The following is a 27,314-nucleotide window of genomic DNA, read 5'->3' on the forward strand; positions in this document are numbered from 1 at the left end:
CATTCATGTAGAAATCCTTTTATTGAACTGTCTTCCATTGTGTTAAAATCACACGACCGAGTGTGTACTGATCAAAAATGCACGTAATCAACTTCCAAAGTCACATAACAGAATGGCCATTGTCTATGATTCTTTATTTGCGTCTTTCATAGAGAACATTTAAAATGATTCATACGCACACAACATCTGACATCACTTCTCTGGGTTAGAACACTGACACCGGAACATGGGAACATGTATACAAGTACACAAACACACAGTCACAACTTCGGCCAAACGACAGTGTTTCACTTAAATAATAATAATAATAAAAGGCAATCATATTTGAAAACCATAACAAAAAACGACCCCGAGGACACACAGCCAAGGCCTGTCCCACTTTATAAAATGGTGCAATAGCAAAGTAACAACCACATCTACAAAAGTAACAAAAAGTACCATACAATCTATTATTGTGGAAGTGCTTGTAAATTTGGAAGTTTTGCACTTATCTAAAATGCCTAGAAAATCACCAGTAAAAATAGCTCATCTCTGTAAAAATGTGCTAGCAGGACAAGCCTTGACTGTGGATGCATTTTCTTTTGTCAGAAACTATTTTTTTTAACCAAATGTTTCCAATACAACAACTATAACACTGTTTCATCTCAATATAAATATGTACAGACTTCCACTTGTTTCAAAATAATGCCCTGCACATTGATGCGGTACATAGGGGTGTTGTTTTTTGTTTGTTTGTTTCTTTATAACTTTTTTTTCTTCAAATATTTACTGTAATTCCTTCATAGCGCCTGTTCATGCAGTTTGTTACCGTACCTGAATCAACAGATAAGATCACAGTTTCTTTTGCGTGAACAAAAAAAGGTTGCCTGTATGTCATTGTTTGTTACTGTACCACAAGTAAAGGAATTTAGTCCAAACCGTGTTGAGTGTCTCAACCAGTGTAAACATACCATTATTTTGTATGGGTAGCATGAGAAAGGCACACATGATAAGACCACACAGCTTGAAACTACAATGGGATGGTTTGGGGTGGGAGGGTCACTTTTGGTTTTAGTCAGTTTTGATGAAATGAGCCACATAAACTGTCAATTTTCTCCTTCAGGTCCAAACTACATTTTCATTTGTCTTTAAACATGCTGCTGGATTTTGGCCCAGGCTGGTTTCCCTGAAAGTGCGTATATATATGAGAAAGAAAGAAAAGAAAAGAAAACAGAAGTGGAAATAAAGTGGGCCCACATCGCTTTGTTTTGAAAGGACATTTCCACATTTATAACATCAGTAATGAAAGTCCTGACTCCACCACTTAATGTAAATACGAAAAGTTGCAGTGTGTGGGCACAGAACCAGCACCCTTAGGCTAATGCGGCTGACATTTTTTGAAAATGTTACACTATAACGGCTTCGCTGATAAATCATTTACATACCTCGCTTGACAATTTCATCAAGCATTTTAAAAGGGTTCACGCCATATCAAATAAGGTGGGAGAATATTCACAGTGTTGGGTGGTATTGTCATATATTTTGCGAGGGAGAGCGGCAAAAACGAGAGAGGGGGACTACTTTGTTAACCAAATGCATTCAAACCATCTTTCCCGAGGAAAGGTTACGCAAGACATGAAGAGAAGGGAGACTGGGAGGGTGGGTCATAAAAAGCTTTGACATTCTTTTGAGTGATGGACTCATATTTATGCAACAAACACTTCCAAAAGAGAAAGATTGTGCAGCCTGGTAAATCAATTTTCCACTCCCACACACTATGCCTTCTTGCTTAGTGCCCCAGGCCTCAGCTGACTGCTGACCTGTTGTGTCATTCTGCTGAGACACAAACTGAAATAGCAGCCTCTCACCCCCAAAAAATCTTTTACCGCTATTTTTCTTTTCTTTTTTTAAGGGAGGGGCCCTGAAAGAGTCTTGCTTCTATCTATATTTCTGAGTGCACAGGCCATAAAGTTCATTTTTTGCACCAAAAAGGATTCAAATGCTGGCATTTTCAACAGTTCTTCAGAAAGTGCACATAGGAGTTCCTTTCTACATTGGCTAGAAGCACACTGAAAACATGCCTTTGACATCAGTTACACACAGGGATCATATTGTACACCACAGGAAGCTGTGACAAACCACTCAGAAGGCAGGTTTAACATTTAACTCACCCACTTGCTTGTTTTAACATTAAAGGGGACCAGCTGGCAGTGACCAGTAACAATAAAGTAACTGCACAAAGTAAGCCAAACACTGTGCAGAACATTATTTGGAGCCATCATTTGCCCCCACCCCTCATTTTTTCTCCATTATCTCTACACGACACTTAAAAAATAAAGAGCCAAACATCAAGTATCGATCTCCGATTCAGTACAACATACAGGCAGGAGATGTTTCTTTTAGCATCTCTAGATTAAGGACGGGAAAAATAAACCAAGCAGGCGGAGCGGAGCGGATCTGTAACATATAATGTTGCCTAATTGAGTTGAACTCAAGCGAGTGTCTGGTTTAAAGCCACAGTTGAGCGGATCGTAGTGTAACTGACTCCTATTGATACAGCCTTCACATCTCTTCTACACAGTGAGTGATGCTTTGATAAGGAGTAGAAGCGCAAGTCCACAATTACACTGGAAAAATATATGTATGTTTATATTCATATATATAGCATTTTTAAAATCTATTTATACAGAATGAATATATAGTGTACTTATGGCCATCTTGGCTGAGAAATAAAGGCATTTGAAACAATCACCACACTCTTGATGCCATGGTCTTCAGGACCAGACAGAGCATTGGAAAAATGCCACGAATCTGGAAATAAAGATTTTTTTTCCTTTTTCTTTTAGTGGCACTTTGTGCATCAAAAAATTAAACATCTACAGTAAGGCTACAAGGGTGTATATAGATTTGTTTTTGTCAAAACGGACCCTACGGTTTGCTTTGTGTATGTGTGTGTTTGAAAGCCAACCTGATGCATCACGAGAGAAATAATACTTGAAAAAATAAAAGAAAGAAAGAAAATCCAAATGCATTTTGTACACAATGATAGCAAATAACATGGATTTGGGCTGAGTTTTGTCAACTGCTACAAAACGCTTGGGGAGGTCACTTTTTTGAATTTCCTTGGTTTTCTGTCAAAGGAGCAAACATGAGCTGGCATTTACAAGACAAATAACAGATAGCAAACCAACAGTGATTGCTCTCAGTTTTTTTGAAACAGCTGCTGGCATACCTGCACATTTAGGCCTAAGTAATCAAACAATACCTGTGCTGATTTTTTGTCTTTATTTTAATATTATCAGTGGATTTTTAAGACTACTCAGACTCATCATAGTCACATCACGCACATAAATAACAAAATAAATATACAGCCATTAGTCAATTTCTTTCATATTAAATAAATAATAAATACATATTTGACTTTTTTCAGTAGTGTTTTGGAAGGTCAGTACCAGAAAGAACATAAAAAGGAAAGCAAATGAAACATAATTGAAAAAAAAACTAATATGCAAAAGGTTTCTTTTTGTTATAAAACATTTGTTTTAAAAAGTACTAAAAAAAATATGTCTTGTCGTTTATCTATAAAGATTCTCAAAATATCGATGTAAGACATCTGTAAATCACTTCCATATTAATCAGTAAAGATGCATTGTTTTGTGTTACAAAGTCAATAAATAAATTGCTTCAAATAAATAAACCTCAATAACATAACTGTCAATAAGTTACAATCCAAAAGTTCACAAATTTAAATAATTCATATATAACAATAATTACTGTACCACAAAACTAGTCATTGAAATGAAGTGCAATTCCTATGTGGATATAAATACTATTGATATGACTAACTCGAATTGAAATGTGTGCACACTATGACTAAGCGCGTTTCTGTTTTTGAAACAAAGAAACAAAAGTCGTTTATCTGCAGCCGTTTAAATGGAATCAATCAGTTGTCGCACGAAGAAAGAACACAACTTGCGCTGGGCCTGGATAGGCCTGCCTGCCACTTGACGTTGTCCACAACTCGGGATCAACATTGCGTTGCCCCCTTTTGGTGTGGTTGTAAGTCAAAGCAAAAACACCTTGAGTTTAGTGCATGCTCCATATTGCTGGGTTGTGTAAGTGTGTGTTTGCGATTGGTCGCTGGGCTGTTAAGAGCTGGTGAACACAAACAAACCTGCCACAGTGAATGCTACACTAAAATCTTCGACTCCTCTTCCTTTTTCGAGTCTGCCATTCATGTTTCAAGCAATTCAAAACGAACAAAGAAATAAAAAGAGGATCATCTGGGCAACAGTGAAACAGTCCTCAAACACATTTCAGGACACAGCAGTTGTATGAGTGAGTATTCAGCATACCGAATGCCCCAGAAAGGGTAGCTTTCATTCTTCTTTTCCATCCATTTTGCCTGAAGGATTCCTTTTTATCTTCACTGATCCCAGAAGCAGCATGATGGGGATTTTGGTCCACGTCCGTTTTCTGCTCACAGATTGCTCCCTGGGTTGTGTTTATTTAAATAACCTGAATTCCCTTTTTTGTTGTTTTTGATTTATATTACTTGATGTGTTTCAATATCGCTGTGACCCTCACGTTCGATCTTGCGCACCAGCGCGTCAGCGCGTCTCAGACTTTGATGCCCTTCACAGCTTTGTTGATGCTCTCCAGTAGAGCCTTGTTTTCGGGGCTCTGGAAGCAGTCTTTGTTGGTGTACATGTCGGTCAGGGTGCTCACATAGCTGTCGAAGTTCTGCTCCGTGATGGGCTCCTGCTGTGGTGCAAACGACAACCAGCTCAACAACTGACACCATCCCGGGTGGCACCGGAGCTACCTTCTTGAACCTTCACACTCAAGCCTTTTACATGTGTGCCATTCGTGTGCGTATTTGAGTGTGTGAGTAAAAACTCACCATGTGTGGCACACGTATGTTCGCCAGGCTGTGGATGAGGGCCCGACTCAGCCCAGACAACTCCATGAAGAGAGCCTCGTTCTGCTCTTCGATCATCTTGTTCTCATGCTCGATGCTCTTCAAATTCTTTTCCATGGATGTGATCTGTAAAATACGTTATGTTAGGTTCATTCGACAGCATTCTATCAGATAAGGTTTCATTCTACAAAGTTTTGCTGGAATCATACTTGCTGAAATGGGTACAGAGACAAAACATTGTCAATTGATAGGTCTCACCTGGTGAGATCGAAATCGCAAAATGCCAATTTGAATTGACCCAGAAATTGAACTGAATTTTCCCATTAGTGAATTTTGAGACAACTAAGTAAGTGAAAAAAGTATTGAGGCCATTGTACACATGTATTTAATGAATTTGAGAAGGTCAAATTACTACGTTCACCCTTAAGATCATTTCATTTAACGGTGAGAATCATACATTTTTATAGAACGCTAATGCAAATGCTACAACTAAATGAACAAAGAAAGTACGCATACAATATTGGTTTACCAGCAAAGCATTACTAACATGGTCACTCACAGCGACCTTGCACCAACTTGGGCAACTGCTTAGCTCAGCAGAAAATGTGTTTATCCAAACAAAGCTGGAATTGCGTCAACGTTTTTGGACATAGAAAGAGAAACCATTACACCAGGCGAGCTTCATTAATGGAAAGAACATCACAAGACATCTGATAGCCTTGCCTGTGTTGTGTAAAAACCACATAATGGCCGAGGGACAGCACTGATACTTCCCGGAACCCACTTACTTGGTAAGGGCAGGAAATAGCAACCAGTATCCTGTATTTTGACTGTCAGTATCTCTGACATCAATCAATCACGGAATAAATTGCAATTGGTGTGTGAGTCATTCGTTATTCTCTGGTCCTTGGGAATTATTGAACACCCTAGTAGATTGGGAGATATTACCACGATTCAAGGAGAAGCTTGGATGTCACAAAAACATTGCCATAATTCCGCCTAACTCAGTTACTTTAGATTTTGTGTTTATGAGAAATCACTTCAAAAGAAGGCACCAAAGCAATATTATTTTCTATTAGACATGACTGCTTTTGCACAAAAATGAGTGAATGGAGGAGTTTCTTAGCAAATAATGAAGGATAATCTCTGAAAGTAGGACAAATACAGAAACTTTGTAAATCTGAAGAATAGTAATAGACATGGTGCTGATATATGATATATGTTGAATGCTAATGAATTATCTCACAGGTGGATATAAGTAGTATCCATTGAGTATGTGTTGTGGTCAGTTAGTAAAAAGAAGAAAATGTATGGACTTTTATTGCTCTCAATGGTAACCAAAGAGTTAAGTTGCAAGGCTTTATGTACTCAAGCAGTTCAACTAATATTTATTCATTCATTTTCTGAATCACTTATTCTCACAAGGGTCGCGGGGGTGATGGTGCCTATCCCAGCTGACATCAGCCCGGAGACAGGGGGACACACTGAATCGGTGCTGATCACAGGGCACAAGGAGGCGGACAGGACAACCTTTCACACTCACTCATACCTAGGGGCAATTTAGAGTGTCCAACCAGCCTACCCTTACATGTTTTTGGAATGTGGGAGGAAACCGGAGTACCCAGAGAAAACCAATGAAGGGATGGGGAGAACATGCAAATTCCATACAGGAGGACCGACTGGGACTCGAAACCAGGACCTCAGAACTGTGAGGCTGACGCGCTAACAATTCATCCGCCACTCAACAAATATTCTGTAAAATCAACTGTATATGGATTGAAGTAAAATAAGAGAGCCACACCTGGGTTTGCAGATTGACTACATCGGCCTCCATTTCATTGTTGGACTCGTTGAGGTCATTGATCTCTTTGTTAAGCTGCTTGATGTCCTCGTCATTGTCCAAAACTAAATGGAAAAAGTGAAGAATAAAAATATGTTCCAATACACTTTTAAAAGACATCAGAGGGTTTGTGAAAATGTCTTACCGTCACCGGCTCTGAACTTGGCACTCAGATAGTCCTCGGTTGGGAATTTGGCCTTTTTCTTGGCATATAATGCCCTGGGGCATCCTGAGAGGCTGTACAAAATACACATTCATTAATCAAATCTCCAACTAATTCACTAACATTGGCAGTGACGGAATTGCATAGTTACGGGTCATTAGTTAAGCAAATAATAATGAATAAAGTGCATATTTCTGATGAAGCCTCACTAACAAGGTTGTACGGGGAAAAGACCTCAGACAGTATCTACATAGGTGATGACCTTGGAGAGGGTGGTGAGCTTGGCTTCTGATTTGTGTACGACACCCTAAGCCCTGAGATCCCACACCACACCTTTATAGGATATGCATCTTAAGACTGGCTGATACATCACTGATACTTCCTGTAACTGAACCTATGCTTCTCAGGTCCGGGTAATATTCTGTGTTTTGTGTTTTTAAATATCTGTGGAATCTAATATGTGAGGACGGCCCGGCGGCTGAGTGATTAGCACATAGGCCTCACAGTGGGAGACCTGGGTTCAAATCCAGGTTGGTTCACCTGTGTGGAGTTCGCATGTTCTCCCTGGGCCTGCGTGGGTTTTCTCCAGGCACTCCGGTTTCCTCCCACATTCCAAAGACATGCATGGTAGGCAAAATTGCCCCTAGGTATGAGTGTGAGCGTGAATGTGTCAGGCCCCAGACGAGATTGGTGGCTGGTTGCGCCCGCCACCCAACCACAGGCCCTGCCTCTAATGACTCGAGGGCTGCCAGGTGTGAGTCATTAGCCAGTGAGGAGTATTTAAGGCCACCTTGAACAGGACCACGCTGCGGGATCGTCTGATCTGCTCACAGTGAGGTACCCGCTTGTATTTTCTCACCTGCCTTCATTGATATACGATCGCTTGTTTTGCTCCCAGGATTCCGACTACGCTCGGCCTCCACGACCACGGATACGCCTAACGACACGCCGACGCCGTCCCCTCTGGTGCCTGGCTTTTCACTTGGATCATTCTAATAAAGATTCGGGAACCAGACTCGCAGCCCTCGCCTGCTTTGGGGTCTTCACCCCCCGTTCATAACAGCACGATCCCGCCAACATGGACCCCGCGGGCGCAGGCCAGGCCCCCTCCGACCAAATTTCGCAGGTCGTGGAACAGCATACCCAAGCTATTGCGTACCTCTATTCTAAGGTATCGAGCATGGCTGATACCCTTGATGACATACGAGCACAACTCACTTCCTTGCCTCACTCACCAAGTGCACAGCTAACCCCCGCCGCTCCCCTGGTAACACCGATATCGCCGCCAGATGGACTTAAGGCCCCCCCACCCGCCCCCTACGGTGGAGATCTTGGCGCATGCCGGCGCTTCCTGGTTCAATGCCAGTTGGTGTTTGAACAACCAAGCCGTAACTACACCTCGGACCGAGCCAAGATCGCTTTCCTGATCGGCTGCCTTTGTGATGAGGCCCTAGCCTGGGCGAGCGCCGAATGGGAGCGGGGCTCCCACATTTGTACCTCCTACGACTTATTTACCGCAGAGATGCGAAAGATCTTCGACCACCCGGTGGGCGGCCGGGAGGCAGCCGGGCGCTTAAGAGCCCTCAGACAAGGCGTCCGGAGCGTCGCAAAATACTCGGTCGAATTCCGCATCTTAGCCGCCGAGAGTGCCTTTAATGACTCTGCCCTCCAGGACGCATTTCTGGAGGGGCTGAATGTGGAGATGCGGGAGGAGCTGGCGATCCGAGAGGAACCAGGGTCCCTCGACGCGCTCGTGGAATTGGCCATCCGGATCGACAGCCAACTAGAGAGACGACGAGGGCAGCGGCGAGGTGACTCGCAGGTGGGCGCCATGGTTGGACTTCGGCGCCTGCTTCCTGGTTCCCCCGCAGCGGCTGCGCCTCCTCCTCCTGTGGCGACGTCGGAACCCATGCAAATTGGTCACGCTGGAGCGTCCGGGGAGGAACGCTCGCGCGGCCGCCGGCAGGTCCTATGCTTCTATTGCGGCAAGGGGGGTCATCTCTCGCCATCATGCCCTGCCCGCCCGGTAAAAGCAAGGGCTCACCAGTAGGAAGGGAGGTCATGGTGAGCCTGGCCGTGGGGGAAGCCTCCCGTCGATTTGTTTTACCAGCATCTCTTTCCTGGGGGGGAAGAGATACCAACACCACGGCCTTGATCGACTGCGGTGCGGACGAGAGTTTTATCGACCGCTCCGTGGCCGCTAAGCTGGGCATCGGGACTCGGGTTATAGAGAGACCCCTAAGTATTACGGCACTGGATGGGCGTACCCTAGGCAGAGTGGAGCGACGGACGGACCCTGTTCTACTCCGCCTATCCGGCAATCACCAGGAGATGGCGTGCTTCTACCTCTTGGACTGCCCGGAGGCGTCTATTGTTCTGGGCCTACCATGGTTAAGAGAGCACAATCCGGTGATCGACTGGGGGGGACCCAACGTGGTAGCCTGGAGCCCGGCATGCCATACCAAGTGCCTCCAGGCAGCCCACGTACCCCCAGTGTCACCGCCGAGGAGGGATGCCCCTGACCTAGCAACAGTGCCCGAGTGCTATCGGGACCTTTCACGGGTGTTTAGCGAGGACCAGGCCTCAGCACTCCCCCCACATCGCCCTTACGACTGTGCCATTGACTTATTGCCTGGTGCTTCCCTTCCTAGGCGCCGGATCTATAACATCTCCAGGCCGGAGCGGGAGGCACTGGATAACTACATCTCCCAAGCGCTGGCATCTGGACAGATTCGCCCTTCCTCCTCCCCCGTCGGGGCGGGGTTTTTTTTTGTCGACAAGAAGGACGGCTCGCTGCGCCCCTGTGTCGACTACCGAGGCCTGAATGAGATCACGGTCAGGAACGCGTACCCGTTGCCACTCATCGACTCGGCTTTTACCCCGCTACATGGTGCTTGCATTTTTACGAAATTAGACCTCCGTAATGCGTACCATCTGGTCCGAATTCGGGAGGGGGACGAATGGAAGACGGCCTTTTCCACCCCCCAGGGACATTTCGAATATCTGGTAATGCCCTTTGGGCTCCGCAATGCCCCGGGAGTGTTCCAGTCCTTGATCAATGATGTCCTCCGGGACATGCTAAACCGATTTGTATTTGTTTACCTGGATGACATCTTGATTTTTTCACGAAGCCTCGAGGAGCATGTGCAGCATGTGCGCCAGGTGTTGCAACGTCTCCTCGAGAACCGCCTATTCGCCAAGGCTGAGAAGTGCGAATTTCACGTCTCGGAGACCACCTTTCTGGGGTACGTGGTGGCCGCCGGGGAGATGCGGATGGATGCCAAGAAGGTGGAGGCTGTTACTCAGTGGCCCAGGCCCACGGGGAGAAGGGAGTTGCAACGTTTTTTGGGGTTCGCTAACTTCTACAGACGTTTCATCAGGAACTATAGCCGCATCGCCGCACCCCTCACAGCACTTACATCCACGAAACTCCCGTTTTGTTGGTCTGACGCAGCGGAGGCGGCGTTCAGTTACCTGAAGTCCCGTTTCACCGTTGCTCCTGTCCTCTCCCACCCCGACCCTAAGTTGCAGTTCCAGGTGGAGGTCGACGCCTCGGAGGTGGGGGTCGGCGCTGTCCTCTCCCAGCGCAAACAGGCGGATGGGAAGATGCACCCCTGCGCCTTCTTTTCCCGTAGGCTGTCTCCAGCTGAACGCAACTACGGCATTGGGGACAGGGAACTGCTCGCGGTGAAGATGGCCCTGGAGGAATGGCGACACCACCTCGAGGGGGCTAGCCAGCCGTTCACGGTTCTGACGGACCACAAGAACCTGGAATATCTCTGGTCGGCCCGGAGGCTAAACCCTCGCCAGGCCCGGTGGACCATGTTTTTCAGTAGATTTAATTTCACGCTTACCTATATCCCGGGTTCCAGGAATGGGAAGTCGGATGCGCTATCCCGTGTTTTTCAGTCCCCGGACACGGAGGAGGAGCCCCCAACGATCCTACCTCCCTCCTGCAGGGTGGCTAGCATGAGGACGGGGCTGGAAGCCGAGGTGGTGAGGACCCAAGAACTGGAGCCAGACCCAAGAAGAGGTACACAGAAGGACCTGTATGTTCCGACTTCAATGCGTTCCAAGGTACTTGAATGGGCCCACACCTCCCGCCTGACCTGCCACCCAGGGGTTGCCCGCACACAGGCGGTATTGCGCCGACGCTTTTGGTGGCCGACATTAAGGGCAGATACGCAGTCTTTCGTATCCGCCTGCCAGGTGTGTGCACGCAACAAGTCCTCCACCAAGCCAAGCTCCGGTCTACTCCTCCCACTCCAGATTCCTAGTCGTCCCTGGTCTCATATTGCGGTCGACTTCGTTACGGGCCTTCCCAAGTCCCAGGGTAACACCACCATACTCACCATTGTCGACCGTTTTTCCAAGGCCGCCCACTTCATCGCCCTCCGAAAACTACCCTCAGCCCAGGAGACAGCCGACCTCCTCACGCAGCATGTTTTCCGCCTGCATGGAATTCCCGCCGACATCGTTTCCGACCGGGGTCCACAGTTCACTTCACATGTCTGGTCTGCCTTCTGTTCAGCCCTGAAGATCACCCCAAGCCTCTCCTCGGGATATCATCCACAGTCTAACGGTCAGTGTGAACGCACAAATCAGCAGTTGGAGGCAGCAATTCGCTGCGCCACCCATGCCGACCCGACCACTTGGAGTGAACATCTGCCCTGGATAGAATATGCCCACAATTCCCACCCTAACGCCTCCTCCAACCTATCCCCTTTCAAATGCTCCCTAGGCTACCAACCCCCCGCATTCCCTTCCCTGGAGGCGGAGATTGCCGTGCCCTCCGTCCAGGCCCACATAACCAGATGTGGCCGTATCTGGGAGAGGGCCCGGGCCGCGCTTCAGCTTGCTTCCGACCGTGCCCAAGGGCAGGCCAACCGCCACCGTGCCCCCGCACCAGCCTACGTCGTGGGTCAAGAGGTTTGGCTGTCCACCCGTGATCTTCCCTTAAAGACCAAATCCCGGAAGCTGTCTCCCCGCTTCATCGGCCCCTACAAGATCGAACGGATAATAAACCCATGTGCCGTGCGCCTCAAGCTCCCACCCCCCCTTCGCATCCACCCCACCTTCCACGTTTCCCAGATCAAGCCGGTCAAGACAAGTCCTCTGTCCCCCCCTAACCCTCCCCCACCCCCTCCGCTGATGATTGAGGGGGGCCCGGCGTTTCTGGTAGAACGGCTTTTGGACGTCCGCCGCCGGGGTCGCGGCCTACACTACCTGGTGGACTGGAAGGGATACGGTCCTGAGGAGCGCATCTGGGTTCCTGCCCGCCACATCCTCGACAGGGACCTCATCAGGGACTTCCACCGGGAACACCCGGGGGCCCTTCGTCGCGGGCCAGGTGGCCCGCGTAGGGGGGGAGGTACTGTCAGGCCCCAGACGAGATTGGTGGCTGGTTGCGCCCGCCACCCAACCACAGGCCCTGCCTCTAATGACTCGAGGGCTGCCAGGTGTGAGTCATTAGCCAGTGAGGAGTATTTAAGGCCACCTTGAACAGGACCACGCTGCGGGATCGTCTGATCTGCTCACAGTGAGGTACCCGCTTGTATTTTCTCACCTGCCTTCATTGATATACGATCGCTTGTTTTGCTCCCAGGATTCCGACTACGCTCGGCCTCCACGACCACGGATACGCCTAACGACACGCCGACGCCGTCCCCTCTGGTGCCTGGCTTTTCACTTGGATCATTCTAATAAAGATTCGGGAACCAGACTCGCAGCCCTCGCCTGCTTTGGGGTCTTCACCCCCCGTTCATAACAGAATGGTTGTTTGTGTTCTTGTGCCCTGCGATTGGCTGGCCACCAATTAAGGGAGTCCCCTGCCTCTGGCCCCAAGTCAGCTGGGATAGACTCCAGCACCCTCCGAGACCTTAGTGAGGATAAAGCGGTTCAGAAAATGAGATGAGATCTAATATGTGTGTAATGGTTTCTTTATTTCATAATTGACTTCCTGTCACGGTGACTATTGAACACGTTAAGGTTAATCATATGAAGTATAAGTAAAATTAGTCTGGTCTCCCTGGGCAACATTTGGGTTCATCATGGTGGTCATTTACTGCAATCCAAAATCTACTCTAGTTGGACTGGCTTGGATTATTCAATCGCCGACAGCCTTCCTATACCAACTAGATTGGAGGTTTCTCATCGTCAGTGGCTCCCAATGAATTCATTTATTAAATACAATCCAAGATTAAGCCTTCAAAGTAGAAGGTCGTTGACCTGTATCCTTAGCTTCAGTGTTGTAAATGGTATTATGCCAACGAAAAATAGTTCAACTTTAGAATGGATCTCCTTCTTGATTGAATCGAAACTGAACAAAAGGCACATCATTGATCACTATTTCCATTTTGTTAAAACATTCATTCATTCATTTTCCAAAACCGCTTATCCTCACAAGGTTCACGGGGGGTGCTAAAGCCTATCCCAGCTAACTATGAGAACCAGGCGGGGGACACCCTGAATTGGTAGCCAGCCAATCGCAGAGCACAAGGAGATGGACAATCATTACATCCTTACACCCATACCTAGGGGCAATTTAGAGTGTTCAACCAGCCTACCATGCATGTTTTTGAGATCTGGGAGTACCCAGAGAAAACCCACGAAGCCCAGAGAGAACACGCAAACTCCACACAGTGAGGACCGTTCCGGGATTAAACCTTAGACTCCAGAACTGCGAGGCCAAAGCGCTTACCATTCGACCGCCTAGCCCAGACATGGGCAAACTACGGCCCGCGGGGCATTTACGGCCCGTTAGGCCTTTTAATCCGGCCCGCCGACGTTGTCCAAATAATTATATATATATATATTTTTTTGTGCAGTCAAAATACAGGAAATCATTGGATGACCTGCATGAGCAATTCTGCCGTCGGTTTTGTGATTTTGGAAAAATTGACAGCTGGTGTCATGCCCTTTCTCACAAGACCCGGAAACGGTTCCACAGGAGTTGCAGTTGGAACTGATTGATCTCCAATGTGACAAGTTAAACTCCCTGAAAGTCTCTGAGTTTTAGGCTTCATTAAGTGCAGCCAAATTTACAAACATCCAGAAGATGGCACAGAGGATTCTGGTGTTATTTGGCTCTACATGTGTGTGAACAGACCTATCTTCATACTTTAGTCCTTTTTTTTGTTTATGTTTCATATGTACTGTTAATGGATGCAGTTTTTTATATGTATCGTATCTTGTGCTGACCCGGCCCGCCTGTCAAATTTTTTAAGTCAATGTGGCCCCCGGGCCGAAAAGTTTGCCCAACCCTGGCCTAGCCGCTTGTTAAAACATTTTACATAAAATAATATGAATACAGACGCTCCCCTACTTACGAACGCAATTGGTTCCGAGCGATTGTTCATAAGTTGAATTTGTTTGTAAGTTGATTCAGTGCTATATTTTGTATTATAATTTATGTTTAAGGCCGATATAAGTATATTGAAGGTTTATATAAGTGCATTTGTATGTTTAAGGCTTGTATAAGTAACACGCATTGGTTTGTATTGAAAAAAAAACATTTAATAAAATGGAGAGAATATGTACAGTACTGTAGAGAGAGAGAGATTTATGTATTAGAAACTGGCCAAAAGAAGCGACCTAATGACGATTGCACAGTTTTCTTCTTTTTTTTTCCATCATAAATGATGCGGTAGCACTGTATGGCATCATTCAATTGATTTTCAAACTTTGTGCAACGTTCAATATTTGGGTCCTGCTGCTCGATCTTTCTGTTTATAAATGGTACTGACGGTCGAACGATTCAATGCCCGTGAAACGCTCACCACTCTCACGCGCATCAAGCTTCGTTATTATTGCCACTCGTTTCAAATGAAATGGCTTGCCTCTTCCTTGCAACTCCCTCAATAGAAGCCTTTAGCTTTTTACCAACCATATTCAATATTGGATGCATGAGATATTTAATGATACAAATGAAAAAGGTTCTTTGCACACTGGAGATACATTCACGCACTTTCGCATTGCAACGAAGAAGAAGGTAGATGCTGGGTGAGCTGAGCTCTCACAGCGCCAGGCGTCGTATTAGCGGCGGAAAGAAGTACTACTCCGAAAAAGGCGCGAAATACAAAATTGGACTTACGAACATTTTTGGACATAAATGCAATTTGTAGACATGTTCGTATGTACCGTTGTTCGTAAGTTGAATGTTCGTAAGTAGGGGAGCGTCTGTATAACAGGTTTCATAGAATGTAACTGATTGCGGTAATGTATACATACTATCGTATTAAATCATTCATAGGCTATTGAATGTACAGACTTTGTAATATTAGGAAATATCCCATTCAAAGAATTGACATTTATCGTCAGGAATTAAATTAAACGAAATTCAACGCGACTAACTCTCTCCTCCTTCAGGCTTTCTAGGATTTTAGTTTACCTGCGGTGTGTGAGGAAACTGCCATTAGCATGTCCGGAGCCGTCACATCCCGTGGTTGGACATGTCGGTCCTTCTGTCTTAAAAGCCTTCCAGTTGAAGGGTGTGCCATTTAAAAGCCCCTCCTTCTGCCTACGGGCTGCAAGAGGACACCCATAGGCGCTACGATGCGTGGCGTACTTCCCACTGATGTGTCCCAGGCTGTCACAGCCCGGTACCGGACATCTGCTGAGCCCAAGATGAAACCAGAAGAAAGACCAGGCAGATAGAAAGAGTTGAAAAGAAAAGGGTACAACGGTTAGACGAGCAGAAGCAAACAACATCAAATCAAGAAAATAATTAAGTTACACACCCCTCTAAGAGCAAAAAAAAAAAGAATTCCTCAGTTGAATCAGTTACATTATATCATGCAAATAAGACTACTGAAGAGAAGAGCTATTACTATTGTTTTGTGAAGCTCATGTATTTCATCTGTATTGACAATCTGCTCTAGGTTACTTGACTTTGACAGTCACTACGTGCAGCTCAATGTCTTTCCCCATGAGTCAGGGCCTGACAGACGCAGTCACGTGGGCAGGTCGCTATCTCTGCATATGATTCACAGTAACTTTCCTGGCTCTCCCTTCATTGCATTTTAGGTAGGTCTTGCTAAAGGCAGACATTAAGGCTTTCTTTACGAACTTTAAAAGCTCCGAGTCCTCCTGGTTGTCCTTGGTAGGAGTTTTAATTCCACTTTTCTTGGCACGCGGGCACCCAGAGAGACTGAAAACAGAAAGTATGGAGTTGATAACATAAGGTTGAAAAAGGCCTTGGTTAAGTGATTTCTTGATAAAGAGAAAGAATAAATGCAAGGAAGAATATTTTCACAGAGGTTCTTCAACCAAATCACAAACCAATTCAACTCAAGTGCCAAATCATAGAATTAAGAATAATATGTGTACGTATGTAGTCCCTGTCTAATTCTACCATGAACTGTCACTGAGCCTCCCTGACTGACTGTCTGTGTGTCCAAATGTGTGTGTGTGTGTGTGTGTGCATTTGCATGAGCCATTCTTTTTTTAATGTGTTACCTTCTATGGGAGGCGTAGTTTCCTGTGATATGACCTGAGCCATCACATCCTGGTGTGGGACATCTGGGGGAAGGGGATATGACAACATTTGACATTGGCATTGACAAAAGGCAACCAGCAGAGAAATGCTGCTTATTGTGTGTCAAAATTTGAGCACATTTTGGCTTGAAAATTCAGATTTCCTCCTACAAATTCAACAATAAAAGATAATGAACCAGCTTACAGATCAATGCTACCATTTTTTATTGTTCATATCAAATACTAGGCATAGCTGTTTAGCTATCTGTCACTACTGACCAAGAGGATAAACCGTACATATTAAATAAGGAAAATAATAATATATTTTTTAATTTTAATTCTAATTGTTCTAAATGTGTGTAGCGGGGTTTCATGAATGCAAACTATACTATAAAAATGTAAAAATAATGTGTGTATATATATATATATATATATATATATATATATATATATATATATATATATATACAGTGGTACCTCGTCATACGACCGTTCGTCATACGGAATGCTCGTCTTACGGGGGAAATTTCGATCGAATAATTCGCCCGTGATGCGGTCAAAGTTTCGTGATGCGACCAAGCCAGGTTGCCATGGCATTTTTTTTGGCATATCTTTCGTGTATAACAATATTTACGAGCACCGGATGAGCTATTCAGACCAGGAAACGCACAACGCGCATGCGCGGTGAAAAGAGGGCTTTCTGGGTAATGAAGTATACTCGTGCTCGCAAAAGTATCCCCGGTAGCAACTCTATCATAGGCGCCGTTCGATGGGACGCGAACACAGATGCTACAAGCTAAAAGGAGCCGCTAGCCAGCGCCCTGAAGCTCACATGAGCAGCGGGGCGATCGCTGATAAAAGACTCTGCTCGTTGGCTGCTCATAAGAACATCGGGGGCACTGGCTCGCAACAGCATCCCCGGTAGCAACTCTATCATAGTCGCCGTTCGAGGGGATGCAAACACAGATGCTACAAGCTAAAAGGAGCCGCTAGCCAGCGCCCCTGTAGCTCTCATGAGCAGCGGGGCGATCGCTGATAAGACTGCTTGCTGCTCGTTGGCAAGTGGTCGTGCGTTCTCCGATTGTGAGGACATTTGTGTGCATCATTTTCGGAATATTTTGAAGGGAATAGTACGACAGCAAACAGCCCATCGATAGCGAACGTGAGGGTGGAGTGTTTGTTCTGTTTACGAGTGCGTTGTGTGGAGGAAAAAAAAAAACGAAGCCCCTCTCCCCTCGGCGAAATCCGGCCAATTTTAGTTAGATTAAACACTTTATTTCTATTAAACCACTCGTTATTTATTACTTTGTCAATATATGGCGAATTATAAGAAATAAAACATTTTTTTTCAATCCAATATCCTGTTTCTGGTGTTTTTTTCAGAGAGTTGGAACGAATTAAATTGTTTCCCATTCATTTCAATGGGAAACTTTACCTCGAGTTACGAGTAACTTGTCATACGAGCTCAGTCCCGGAACGGATTAAGCTCGTATCTCGAGGTACCACTGTATATATATATATATATATATATATACTATATATATATATATATATATATATATATATATATATATATATATATATACTATATATATATATATATATATATATATATATATATATATATATATATATATAGGCAGGAAGTATACAACTGCTTTAGTCATTCTTTTGAGAAACTGTGAAATCCAAACTGGTAATCGTGTTATTCATTGCTTTCTCGATCCGCTATGATTAAAAAGATTATGGTAAAACGGTTATATATATGTTATGGGACATATTGTCCATGAATAATCATTCGCATTTGAAACATTATGTGAAAAAACAAATGTTCAGATTATGAGACAGCGGTGGAACTAATATTTCCCCTGAAAAGAAACTTAAATTTCCATTGTCTTGTTTAGTTGAGATCAAGTTTGGTTATTGAGATAAGAGAAAATAGGGACCTGCTCCAGGCTTATTTGGTATTTAAAATATCTTTTAAAGCTTTCACTTTAGTTTAAAATCTGTATGTTGGTACCTAAAATGTACCCCAATTCTGGAATGACCCAAACAGTTTTCACTATATCCGCATGGACTAAATATACTATGTATCTCCAAAAAATGCATTTTTCAGGGCTTATTGCAATTCTTTTGACCATTTTCTATTGCCACCAATTGACCTCAAAGCAAGAAAAGTCCAGGACCAGATTAAGCAGAAGCAGCAGCAAACAAAAGCAGAATCAAAGCAGTGTTTCATTGTTGTCAGTAGCGGTGCTGTGAGAAGACAGTGAAGGTGTAGCGCAGACATACTTGAGTTCAGGGGTGTGTGCCGCCATGAGGGACCGGAGGCTCTTATCAGCGAGAGGACACCCAGATAGACTGAAGGAAGGGTTGGGGGAGGAGAACAAGTGAAGGACAGGCAGAAGAAGAGGATGAAGACAGAGGAGAAGGTAGCAAGGGGAAAAAGACGTGAGTGAAGGGGAATCAAGATTGCGAGGCATACCAAGGTCATTTCGGAAAGAGAGGACAGACTGCAAGAAGTAAATCCTTGATGCATATCTAAGTGTCAGTGGCCGTCTTTGAATCTTGGCGGACACTAGACTGTTCCTGACTCCTGATCAAATAACATTGCAAATGGTGCTTTGAAAGCAAAAGCAACGCTGACAATGCTAATATATCGAATTTATTTTTTTATCCTATCGTCCATAGTGGTTCAGTGGAAGCAAATTGTTTAATCTGGCCTCAAGTCGACATATGTATGTGCATTGCTGATTTTTGGGGAACATTAGGTTTCCATGTATATACAAAGAACATGGAGAAAATCCGTTGAAATTTTCACGTTGGCTAGAAACCAACATTAATATTCATAAACTGTGTTGTTCTGCCTCATTATAAGGTAGGTGGAGACCAATGGAATAGCTAACAAATTGTGTCCTCTCTCTGTAGAGGGCAGCAAAAAACAAGCCAGTTGAAGAAATAGTAATCATTTCCTATCGTATGATTCTGATGAGTGGTTTTCGAACTTTTAACATTTTGCCTGACACTCTGCTCTGAATTACCACAATCACGAGCAGCATTCAAACACAGCAAAGCAGCAGTGTAGAGTATTTCATTCCTATTCACCTAATTTAGGTACTACAGGAAATAATACCATGCTGATTAAACTTATCAGCTCTTCTAACATTTTACTCTAATTTTCAACATTTCATCTCTGAGATTATGTTTGAACTGGTGACATTTCCACTTAATTGTGCACCAAAAATAATCAATCGGATGCATTTTATTATATTTAGTAAAAGCTAAATCAACATACTAGTTTGCATTTTTGTAGCAAAAAACAGTCATGCAATAATTACTGAGTAAATTAAAACACTAATTATTATTTGTGTGCTTATCAAAGGGAGGCCGGATTTATTCCTAAATTATCTATTAGTGTAAGCCATTGTTATTCACAATTCTCACATATAAAAAAATGCATTCCAAATGAGATGTAAATAAAAACATTTTTTCCATAAACGGCTAAGGATTAACTACTGATGCATTGTCTCCAAATAGTTCAATACAACAGAACTGTACTTAACTGGGAACTAAATAAATTTTCCACCTGAATGCGTTGTATGGGTCCCCTCTTGTAATAACAGTACATATTTCATTTAAATTTGTGTTCCAGCTCAAAACTCTAAAAGATTATACGTATCACTAAATTTCTACCATCTCGTCTAGCAGGCATATCTGGAAGAATTGTCCTCTGCTGGCGATGAAATGCATGTTGCACCCATGCAAGTTTCATCAGCAACACTTAAAAAGTGACCCGCAAAACATCTTAGCAGAGTTGCCATGTATATTACCATAAATAAGAACTGATTACGGGATGGGTCTGAACATCAATTTAACTGGTTGGGCTTGGTTTCTATTAAAAGTAAAAACGAGATAAGCAAAAATGTACTGTGGCCGATTCATGACAACACTTTTAAACGGACTATGCATAATCATAAACCTTATGTTTGACTGCATTGCATGTTTTTTAAATGTTTTTTTGTATTTAAATCATCAATACAATTCATTTCCACTTTTAATCATTTCTAAAGAAGAGTATGAGAAAATTGCACACTGCTCAAATGCATACCTGCGATGGGATGCATAGTTCCCAGTGATGTGGCCACTGCCATCGCAACCAGGTGTTGGACATCTGGACACAAACAGTTCAAAAGGAATTTACACTTTGACAGTAAACAAAAGAGAAGTCTTTTGGGGATTTTTCTGCTTACGAGAGCAGCTCCTTCTTGCTGTCCTTGGGCTGGAACTTGACCTTGAAATTTGGAGTTGTGACCTCTCCAGGGTATTTCCTGTCCTCCATTAAGTCCTGCATCATGTCACAGTCCTCTGGATCAGATGACACATATGACTGTCCAGTGTGATCCATCTGAAAAAGGCAGAAGTCCAATTAAATGGCACAGTAAAGGACCTCAGTCATTCTTTGAATTTAATGAGTAAGGTTCAGCTGTCAGGCTCTTTAACAAAATGATGTACATCTATGTGTATGTATGTATATTTATATGTATGTATGTATACGTACGTACGTACGTACATACATACATACATATATATATATATTTCAGCAGCACGCTTATTCATTTATTTATATATTTATTTATTACCTATTTATTTATGTCTAAAATGTATTTTCCTGTGTCTGTATTCTCACCCTCTTGCTACTGTGACAATGAAATTTCCCGAATACGGGATGAATAAAATTATCTAATCTAATCTAATCTAATCTAATCTAATCTAATGTGTGTGGCTAGTAATGCATTCCTATTTTCAACCATTTTGAATCAACATGACTGGAAGCATAAATAAAGCCAAGAAAAGAGCTGAGTCAAATGCTGGGAAAAGGCACACATGCACTTGGAGAGTGGACAAATGCTCCGTTTGGTTAAATTCATTAGAGGTCCATCAGAGCATAAAAAATCCAATCACGCGGCCAGTCGGACTTTAACACATTGGCTGCCATTGACAGTGATAGACGAAACAGATCGACCCTAAAAAATTAAGTTTTAACAACAACCACGCTGTAACATCTGCATATAACTAACTACTTACGACATTCAAATTAAGAAAACCATCAATATCCTTTTAGCTGTTGTAACTGCGTTTTTATTTAATAAATTAACTGATCAGTTGCTATGTTGAATGGGAGGGAATATTGATTGGAGGCCTGTCGCTATCAGTGGCACTAAAACGTAATCGTTCAATGCCAACCATCGCCATTCACTTGGTTTTGTTGTTGATATCCAATTCCTGAACAATCCATGCACTTATTACTTTTTTAAAATCTTCTGCCTTTGAAAACTTTTCCAATTACCGTGTGTGTAAAGTTAAAGCTTGGAGTAACTTTTTCGGTAAAAGGGATTTTTCTCAATGCACAGTTTTGTGATTAAAAGAAAATCTGGCCCTTTCTATGTAGTTCTTTTGAAAAAGTTCAAAGCAGTAGGGATTAGCATAAGGAAAAGATGGTGCAATGCAACTGACACACCACCTCTGTTAGTCAGAGCAGTGTTTTAACTGAGCGGTAAGTCTTTTTGTCACAAAAAGGAACAATAGAAAGAGGACAGGGCTTCAGGAAATAAACAAGTGAGTTTGTTTTGAGGAATTTCTTGGTGTTGCAACAGCTCCTCTGTGATCAGCCACACAGGAAATGCTGCCTGATTTTTGCATTTTTACTGCATGGTAGCAAAATACTGACCTCGTCCATTTCCTCCTCCCTTTGGCGGTTGTGTTTGGTAAAATCCAGAGGCCCCTCCCACTCCTCCTGCTTGTAGCTCTGTAGATTTGGTGATGTCACCCCACTGCTTCCCCCGTGATGCAGCGATGAAGATGAGGAAGAAGGGTCTGGGGAACGGACCCCAGGGCTGGTGCCAGTCAGGCTGCCTTCGTGCTTGATGGGCTTTTTCATACTCAAGTCCAGAGTGCCATTCTCGTCCACCTCAATGTCCATTTCCTGGCAAAATATTTGGGCCGGCGTTTACATTCTCGCACAACAGCTATAAGGATTAACTTATTTTCTCACATTTAAGCAAAATTGCCTTAAAATCGTTGAATTTTACAATTTCTCGCGTATAAACCACCCCCTGATTCACCATTTTTAACCTCCATATTCATGGTTTTAATAGGGAGTACACATGTGTTACTTTAAGGGGAAATCTTAAGGAAAATCATCGCACAGGGTATTTCTGAGATACTGTATGAATCAAAAGCACATTATTAATGTCAATATCATAAGGAAGTAATTAATTCATCCAGTAATGGTTGTTTTCTTACTGCAAAACAGAAAATAACTAACAAATAGTAAATGTTAATTTGCCGACATCTACTGGTGAAAAAGAGTATAGCAACTGTAATGATTCAGTCATCTTTTTTTGAATTACAAATATGGGTGATATACAAGAAAATACGGTAGTCATCCTCATAATGCTCATTAATTTTGGCTTCATCCTGTGAAAATATGAAGCTACGTTCTACTTTGTTTGACATTATATTAACAAAGTGAAAATACTGAGTCAGGGAAAAGACGAGTGGCTTCTGGCAGGGGATGAGATGACATGCCCTGTGTTTTTGCATGGTTTCTTCTAAAAAGGCAATGGCTTTATGGGCCGATTGTGGACCAAAAATACATACTGTATCAAAGGGATAGAGGGGGGACAGAATTGGGAACTGTTCCCAGAAATGTCCCTCGTTGATGTGTTCACTGTTCCATTATTGATTTTTAACTGGCTCATAGTCTTACTCTGATTCAATCCTTGTTGTTGTGAGCCATTGTACTACATACTCAGCTCGGTCATATGACACGTGTACCATCAGATATTCACTGTCCTACATTTTTATGTCCAAGATAACCTCTTAAAACCAAAGCCAGGAAGCTATCCAATTTACCCACTTTAATGCCGTGGAATATGACAATAAATGAGGGTCATTGAATTTTTTTTGGGCGATAAGGACTTCTAACATAGATATAAGCTTGCTTTTTTCCCCCATTAGTGTCCCACACTTTTCCCATCTGTGGATGAGCTTTCATAATCCCTCAGCATGAAAATCTTGGAGACAGAAGTGTACGTTTTTTTATAACTTTTTTTAAGTTTGGCTATGCCTGCGACGAATACTCAAGTATAGTTATCTGAAAAACTGTTATGTTAACAAATGCCTATTTAGCCTATTGTTCCCTATTTTACTATTGTTACTTTAACCTCCTAAGACCCAAACTCTTGCAAGGCATGCCTTTTTATTTTCTCTTTGATATTTATGCTATAATTGGGACCTGATGAGTGTAAAAACAAAGAATTATCTTTTTATATGATGTAGCTTCTGAGAAAAATGATGTCCACATCATAGGTGGAGGCCAGGCCCTTGTTGTCCAAAATGTAACATTGTAGTCTTTGACAACCAAAAATGTGATGTCCACACATATGGACGCCAGGTCATACATAAGAGGATAACTTGTGTTTGTTTTTGGTGTATGATTTAAAAAATATATTGCCCTCCCCAAAATATGATAAATTTTTTTCTCTTCATTTTGTATTTTTTGGCTGCCGCAATTTATAATCAGGTGTGACTTAAAGTCCAAAAATACCGTATATAGATCATATCATTATATTATACTTTATTAGTCGTATTATTATCGCTGACAGGCCCCTTGTTAAAATGAATTGAATCTCTACCGCTGTCAATGGCAGTGAACGACTAGATTACCTTTTACTGTCACAAAACTGTGCGTCTAAATAGATTTTTTCCCCCCATTTTACTGTGAACATACAAAAAGTGTTTGTTTTTTTAAGTCTCAATATGAGTCAAAGTAGGGCTCCAATTGTAACTGTTGTGGCCAGAGATAATATCAGATGTGAAAACAGAGGCAAACACTGACTTTGGTATTGTATATACAAGAAGGGAACGGTGGGAAAGTATGAATTGTATGAAATAAAGAAAATAAACGAAAGACTGGACAGCGTGGGGACAGTGGTAGATCTGTGCTGCAGATTTTTCAAGCAAAAAAGGCTACCTGGTAGTGATATGAATCCACGGAAGTGTCTGTGCGCTACATTCAACAGCAGCATGAGAAGTGTGTGGGATGTGAGGATGAAAGAGAACAGGGTAGGTGATGCAAGTGCATCTCAACCACGGATGTTGCTTTCAGTCAGTGCCCGATTTGATGATACACAACTGGTGGGAGGGCAGAAATATGAAGAGGAGAGAGGAGACTGCTGTGCCCAGCTCTGTCTCATGCTACAATGCAGGAGTAATTGCTGAGATTTGAGCAGAGATGAAAGCAGTGCTCTTTCCAATGATGACATACCTCGTAGGAAGTAGGTCACAAGGGTAGCGATACAACAATTCTTGGCGTACCTTGTTTTGCAACTTGGTGCTCAGATTCTCAGGTTTCTCCCAGCAGCGTGTAGACAGGTTGAGGATCGCGGTGGCGGCCATGTGGGCGGCTTCGGCATCATGGGAGTAGTCATAGGCCAAGGAGGAAGGTTTGCCGTAACCGTGGAGGTTAAGGCTGGGTGATGATGACTTTGGGAATGAGGGCTTACCTGAAGGGACGGGTACAAGTGTCATTGTGGCATTCAGTATATCATGGAATCATCAAGGTTTATGCAATGTGAGAGTCGCACGGGGTCAGCGGCCAGCACAAGGAGAAGATCAACCATACCTTTGGGCAATTTGTGTTCAACCAATTTACCATGCATAAATCCACGCAAGGTAGAACATGGAAACTACATAGTTCCGAACCTGAAATTGAACGCTCGACCTCACAACTGTGAGGCATTAAAAATGTCAAATTAGATTGTTGGTGGTCATGTTTTCACACGTTGTTTTTATGTGTCTTTCTTTACAAATTTGGACATAATGTGAAAGTGCTTCAACATTTTCTTTTCAGATTTGGCACACGTATGAATAAGGATGTCCATATCAATCTAACTGGGTATTGTGAAATCATCGTATTTCTTTCTCAAATTATGGAGACCTAAATCCTGATTGGAGCTGGAAGTGGGAATTGTAACCCCACACAGTAAAATGAATACGATTGCATTGCCGGGATCTCTCATAACATGTCCATGTATGGTCTTTTAAAAACTGTTAATTAAAAAACGCAAAAAAAAATCGTAATTTTTAAGGTTCTTGGTATAGTGGCTTGTTAACACATTGGCTGCCATTGTCAGTGATAGGGGTCCAATCCTTTCAAAGTGGGAGGTCTGGCAGCAAATGAATGTCCATTCAGTTGCAGCCAACCCTCCCACTTCAAATGGATTGGGCTTCTACTCGTGACAACATGTCATCTCATTTTCTGAACCGCTTCATCCTCATTAGGGTTGCAAGGGGGTGCTGGAGCCAATCCCAGCTGTCTCCGGGCCAGAGGCGGGGGACACCACAAGGAGACGGACAACCACGCACACTGACACCCATACCTAGGGGCAATTTAGAGGGTCCAATCAGCCTACCATGCATGTTTTTGGAATGTGGGAGGAAACCCACGCAGGCCCGGAAGAACATGCGAACTCCACACAGGTGGACGTGACCTGGATTTGAACCCAGGACCCCAGAGCTGTGAGGACGACGCGCCACCGGGCCTCATGACAACATATCATCTTTTTAAATAACACAACTATAAGACATTTCTGAATACAGCCTCTCTTACTTTTGAAGGCTTTGGGTGAGGTTTCGCTGGTGGGCATCTTTGGCGCAAGCATACGCTTCCCGAACACTTGAGCATCAAAGCTTGCATAATCGAAGGACACCTTCGAGTACTTTTCCAGCTCCTTGGCCAGGTTAGCGCGGGGTGTGCTTGGTGCCATGTTGGGCCTGAAGCTCCCGTACTGGGGCATCTCCAGTTGCTTTACGAAGCACATGGGCCTACGAGGGTGACAAGGAGCAGACGCCAGGGTAAAACAATAATGACAGAACCTAGGAGGATATGGAGTGAAAGGCTCACCCGATCAGCACCCAGGAAAAAGTAATTGGAAGAACAAAAGAGGGGAGGTACAGGGTGAAAGTGAGAGAGGGAAGATAGGGCAACAGTGTACTTAGCGGGAGTGCTGCTGGATTAAAAGCTCTCTTATCAGTGGAGGGCACATTTGCATGTTGTACAGCAAGGAATTTATGAGCTTTAAGCCCTCTCGTTTTCCTAAAGAGCCAGCGCTTTTGTCAGACCTGTTGGCGTAAATCCACTGATACAGCTGAAAGAAGGGTGCGGGGAAGAAGGGAAAGAAAAGAGGGGGCTGAGGAGAAAACAGAAGGGGGAGTGGTAGGATAGGGGTGGGGTCACCTTCCCCATTTTTTTCTTTCTTTTCCTTCATCCCCTCCCTTATCTCTGCGCTATCCTCCCTTTTTAGCCCAGCCCCCTTTTCCTCCACTCTTTCCATAATGTATAGTAGTGCTGATCTGCCGTCACATGCTAATTAATGACCATGCTTGAAGGCACGATGCTTTCAGAGATGCGAAAAGGGTCTAACAAGACATTTTTTAAAACCAGATATCACAGGAGGTTTGATCGTACGTATACATTAACATTAAAACGTGGATCGAATGGCAAACAGTACAAATCTATGCAACGCACACATCGTAGCTCTCTTCACACCGACTTTATGTGACCCCCAACAATGCCCCCTTTGGCTTGAATAATTAGCATTTTTGCTGCGTTATTAATTAAAATACCAAAGAGGAAGCGCACGGACTTAGCATAATACAGATGTCTCATTTATGCTAATAATCATTCTTTTGGCCATAATGAGGGAACCTGGCCAGCTGGGGAGATTAATGGTGAGAATGAGATGCTCGTGTTAACATAGTGGCACTAATGATTAGACCACCCAAGTCGATGCCTGAAGAGTTTCTTTAAATCAACAATCTGTAAGCAAGGTTCTAAACACCCAAAGATCCCGGCAACCGATATCGCAATTACA

At 43.6% G+C, this 27,314-nt stretch overlaps 1 protein-coding gene across 11 annotated transcripts in view; it reads right to left on the reverse strand.

Moving 5' to 3' along the window:
* Window positions 1-117: 117 nt before the first annotated feature.
* LOC144082390 (myelin transcription factor 1-like) overlaps window positions 118-27,314 on the reverse strand; it is a 53,978-nt gene continuing 26,781 nt past the window's right edge. For 6 of the 11 annotated variants that reach the window (XM_077609957.1, XM_077609649.1, XM_077610282.1 and 3 more), the window contains 13 exons: window positions 26,051-26,265; window positions 24,757-24,944; window positions 22,106-22,360; window positions 20,628-20,782; window positions 20,486-20,548; window positions 18,670-18,738; window positions 16,360-16,422; window positions 15,971-16,051; window positions 15,293-15,514; window positions 6,886-6,977; window positions 6,702-6,805; window positions 4,883-5,026; window positions 118-4,743 (listed from right to left, as the gene is read on the reverse strand). In XM_077609957.1, coding sequence (XP_077466083.1) covers window positions 4,600-4,743; window positions 4,883-5,026; window positions 6,702-6,805; window positions 6,886-6,977; window positions 15,293-15,514; window positions 15,971-16,051; window positions 16,360-16,422; window positions 18,670-18,738; window positions 20,486-20,548; window positions 20,628-20,782; window positions 22,106-22,360; window positions 24,757-24,944; window positions 26,051-26,265 — 1,795 coding nt within the window. In that variant the 3' untranslated portion in view covers window positions 118-4,599. Of the gene's footprint in view, window positions 4,744-4,882; window positions 5,027-6,701; window positions 6,806-6,885; window positions 6,978-15,292; window positions 15,518-15,970; window positions 16,052-16,359; window positions 16,423-18,669; window positions 18,739-20,485; window positions 20,549-20,627; window positions 20,783-22,105; window positions 22,361-24,756; window positions 24,945-26,050; window positions 26,266-27,314 lie in introns of all 11 variants that reach the window. The other 5 variants (XM_077609727.1, XM_077610035.1, XM_077610202.1 and 2 more) reach the window with 5 other exon arrangements.

Source organism: Stigmatopora argus, chromosome 1, assembly GCF_051989625.1.
Source record: "Stigmatopora argus isolate UIUO_Sarg chromosome 1, RoL_Sarg_1.0, whole genome shotgun sequence".
Classification (NCBI taxonomy): Eukaryota; Metazoa; Chordata; class Actinopteri; order Syngnathiformes; family Syngnathidae; genus Stigmatopora; species Stigmatopora argus.